General features: G+C 47.7%; 1 protein-coding gene across 1 annotated transcript in view; it reads right to left on the reverse strand.

The window, feature by feature from the left end:
• The window catches only part of Acad10 (acyl-CoA dehydrogenase family member 10), a 59,587-nt gene that overhangs the window by 33,908 nt on the left and 21,724 nt on the right, over positions 1 to 3,955 (reverse strand). Inside the window, exon 9 of the mRNA XM_031391138.1 lies at positions 807 to 988. Coding sequence (XP_031246998.1) covers positions 807 to 988 — 182 coding nt within the window. The remainder of the gene's footprint in view (positions 1 to 806; positions 989 to 3,955) is intronic.

The raw sequence follows: 3,955 nt of genomic DNA on the forward strand, positions 1-3,955 counted from the left end.
TCCCTGCCTCTGCCTCCCAAGTGCTGGGATTAAAGGCGTGCGCCACCACGCCTAGCTTCTTTTTTTTTTTAAAAAAAAAGAGGCCAAGTATAGTCAGGTGTGGGTACGCCTTTAATCCTAGCACTCAGGAGGCACAGGCAGGTGGATCTCTATGAGTTCAAGGCCAGCCGTGTCTACAAAGTGAGTTCCAGGAGAGCCAGGACTACACAGAGAAACCTTGTCTAGGAGGAAAAAGGCCAAGTGTGGTGGCATACCAGTGACCCCAGCACTTGAAGCAGGGGGATCAGGAGTTCAAAGCCATCCTTAGCTACATTTGTTTGTTTATTTTTCTTTTCAAGACTGGGTTTCTGTGTAGCCCTGGCTGTCCTGGAACTCACTCTAGACCAGGCTGGTCTCGAACTCAGAGATTTGTCTACTTCTGCCTCCTGAGTGCTGGGATCAAAGTTGCAAATCACCACCACCCAGCTCCAATAAAATAAAATAAAATAAACATAACTTTCTTTAAGAAGGAAGACAGGAAGGATGAGGTGGAAGAGGGGGTGTATGCTAAATAGTACAATAAGCATTGGAAAGAAAGGAAGGATTAAGCAGTTTACAAAAAGCACCAAGGAGAACAGAGTCCTCAATTAAGCCGTGATGTCCTTATCCAAGGATGAAATGAGCCGTGAGCAGAACCAGTTATGGTTAGCCTGGGTTTAGAAGGTGGGCAGGGTTGTGTGTCAGCACCCCTAACCTCCCAGAGCCCAACAGCAGAGCTTCCATTTGTGAGAGGAACTGTCAGTGAAGGACGGGCTGTCCCTGCCCACCTGGCTTCCCGAAGCTGTCCAGGCCGGTGGCCTGCAGGTCCACACTGTGAATTCTGCACAGGACTTGGTTCATGGCACTGTATATGGCTTCCCGCTGGCTGGGCTCCAAGCCTGGCAGGGAGGGGTCTTTGTAGATGATGCCGGGGCAGTACTCCATCAAGTAGAAGGGGGTGCCGATGATGCTGGCAGGGACACAGGTGGGGGTAAGCACCACGGGGGCTGTCAGCCATGAGATCCCTCAGTTCCTGGGAGGAGAATCTGGGAGAGGGGGACAGAGCTCCTTTCTTCTCCTTTGTGCAGAGAACTGAGGTCCCCAACACCCCTCTACACACCCAGCAGGCTCGCACTTCTCTTTGGCCCATGTGCAGAAACCACTGAATTGGTTTAAATGTGATAATTATAAAACCATATCACTGAAAGAGAAGTAGGTCTGGAGTCTAGAAGCAGCTTGAAGTCTCACTTCTGCCCTTGACTGCCTGTGCAGGCCCAGGAGACTTGGTAAGAAGCCTGTCTGAAGGTTTCCATCTTTCATTTGGTTCCCTTGACACAGGGTCTCATTCCACAGCAGAGGTTATCTTTGAACTCTAGATCCTCCTGCCTCAGCTGCTAGCATGCTGGAATTACAGGCCTGTGTCCTATGAGTGTGTGTGAGCAAAGGTGAAGGCACACAGGTATGGGGGTCAGAGGGCAGCCTTGGGGGGTCGATTCACCTTCTACCTTGTCTGAAGCAGCATCTCCTTTTCCGAGTGTGTGCAGTAGGCTAGCTGGCCCACAGGCTCGGAGATTCTCCTGTCTCTGCCTGCCTTCCTTCCACTCCTGCTGCAAGAGTGCTGGGGTGACAGGTACTCTCACGTTCCACCCAGCTTTTATGTGGGATTTGAACTCCGGTCCTCATGCCTGTGCAGCAAACGCTTTTACCCACTCAGCCACCTCTCCAGCCCCTGGTGTCTTTTTCCCTTTCGTTTTATTTTCTGTGTATGGCTGTTTTGCCTGCACTGTGTCTGTGCACCAAGAGCCAGTGGGAGCCAGACAGGGAATGGAATAACCTGGAGCTGGAGGGATGGGCGGTTCCTATTACTTCTTTTCATCTGTAAATCATACCTAGTTTTTTGTTGTTGTTGTTTTTTTGTTTTTTGTTTTTTGTTTTTTGGGGTTTTTTTTTGGTTTTTCGAGACAGGGTTTCTCTGTGTATCCCTGGCTGTCCTGGAACTCACTCTGTAGACCAGGCTGGCCTCGAACTCAGAAATCCACCTGCCTCTGCCTCCCAAGTGCTGGGATTAAAGGCGTGTGCCACCATTGCCCAGCTAGTTTTTTTTTTTTAAATTTATTTATTTTATGTATGTGAGTACACTGTAATTGTCTTCAGACACACTGGAATGAAGCGGGAATCAGATCCCATTACAGATGGTTGTGAGCCACCATATGGATCCTGGGAATTGAACTCAGGACATTGGGAAGAGCAATCAGTGCTCTTAACTCCTGAGCCATCTCTCCAGCCCACATACCCAGTTTTTAAACAGAGAAAATGAATACACAGAGGTCCTGGGCAGCTATCAGCATCCTTCCTTATTCATAATTATTTGATTTACCATTAAATGTGAGTAGTTAATGTACCATTACTTAAAGGCACTGAAGGCACATATACCACCTTATGGTGTTCAGGAGATTAGCCATCCATTAGTCATGACTAGACAGTATCTTACTGCTCTAAAAAGTGGTTCTAAAAATTCTTATATTATGTGTGTTTAGCCTGACTTGATACACATTTTTTAAAGGTATGTGGGTGTTTTGTGCCTCCGCCCCCCATGTATGTCTGTGCATCACATTCGTGCTAGGTGCTTGCGGAGGCCAGTGGAGGGCACTAGATCTCTCAGAACTGGAGTGATAGCCATGTGGATGCTAAGAATTGAACCTGGGTATTCTGCAAGATTGGCAAGTACTCTTAACCACTAAGCCATCTCACCAGCCCCATCAAAGACATTCTTAGAGGAGCTGAAGAGATGGCTCAGTCAGTAAAATGTTTGCTGCACAAGCATAGCACATCTGAGTTTGGTCGGCAGAGCTCACAGGAAAAAAAAAAAAGTATTTGGTTGCCCTAGCAACCAAATCACTGGATAGGTGGACAGGTCAGTTGCTGGGACTCTGGTAAGCCAGCCTAGCCTAGAGGGCTTCAGGTCCCAGTGAGGGACTCTTTGTCAAACAAACAGATGGCCCTTGAGAAATTACATCCTAGGTTAGCCTCCACATGCTTACACATATGTGTGCACTCACACTCATGAACATGCAACACACACATAACATTCCTAGGAGTCACTTGGAGTAATCCCAGCATTGGGGAGGCTGAGGCAGAAGAATTGGGAATTAGAAGTCAGTCTGGGCTACAAAATAAGACCCCGTTTCAATAAATGAACAAATAAATGAATGGGCATATAAATTACTTCATATATATGAACATGTGGCAAATATTAACAGCATTTTATCCACAGTGTAAATAGATGTTTCTGTGTTTTCTTCTGATTGTTCTGTGTGCTTGAAAATCTTCCTAATCAAAAATTAAGGAAAAAGGGAGACTCAGCTGGGAGGACAGCTTGGTAGGAAGGAATTGTGCTGGCTTAGCACAGAAGCCTGGCTCCATCCCAGCACCCAGACAGGCTGTGTGCTGAATGCTCTAACCCCAGCACTCAGGAGGTGCAAGCAGAGAGGTCAGCTGTCCAAAGTCATCATTGGATACAACTGTCTCAAAGACAGACAGACAGACACAGACACACACAGAGAAGCGAGGACGTGTTAGAGGAAGAGAGAGAGGGAACGCTACAGCAGTTTGAAACACGTAAAAGTAGTACAGAGCATGGTGGGACACTTCTGTTAATCCCAGCACTAGGAGGGAAAACAGATGGATCCCCCTGTGAGTTCAAGTCCAGCCTGGTCTCCATATTTCAGGATAGGTAAAACTACAAAGAGAGACCTTATCTCTCTCTCCCCCTCCCCTGTGTGTGAGAGTATGTGTGAGTGTGTGTATTACATGCTTAGAGGGTCTCAGACAGGCGGTGGTGGCGCTTGCCTTTAATCCCAGCACTTGGGAGGCAGAAGCAGGCGGATTTCTGAGTTTGAGGCCAGCCTGGTATACAGAGTGAGTTCCAGGACAGCCA

This window comes from Mastomys coucha, unplaced genomic scaffold (genome assembly GCF_008632895.1).
Source record: "Mastomys coucha isolate ucsf_1 unplaced genomic scaffold, UCSF_Mcou_1 pScaffold22, whole genome shotgun sequence".
Lineage (NCBI taxonomy): Eukaryota > Metazoa > Chordata > Mammalia > Rodentia > Muridae > Mastomys > Mastomys coucha.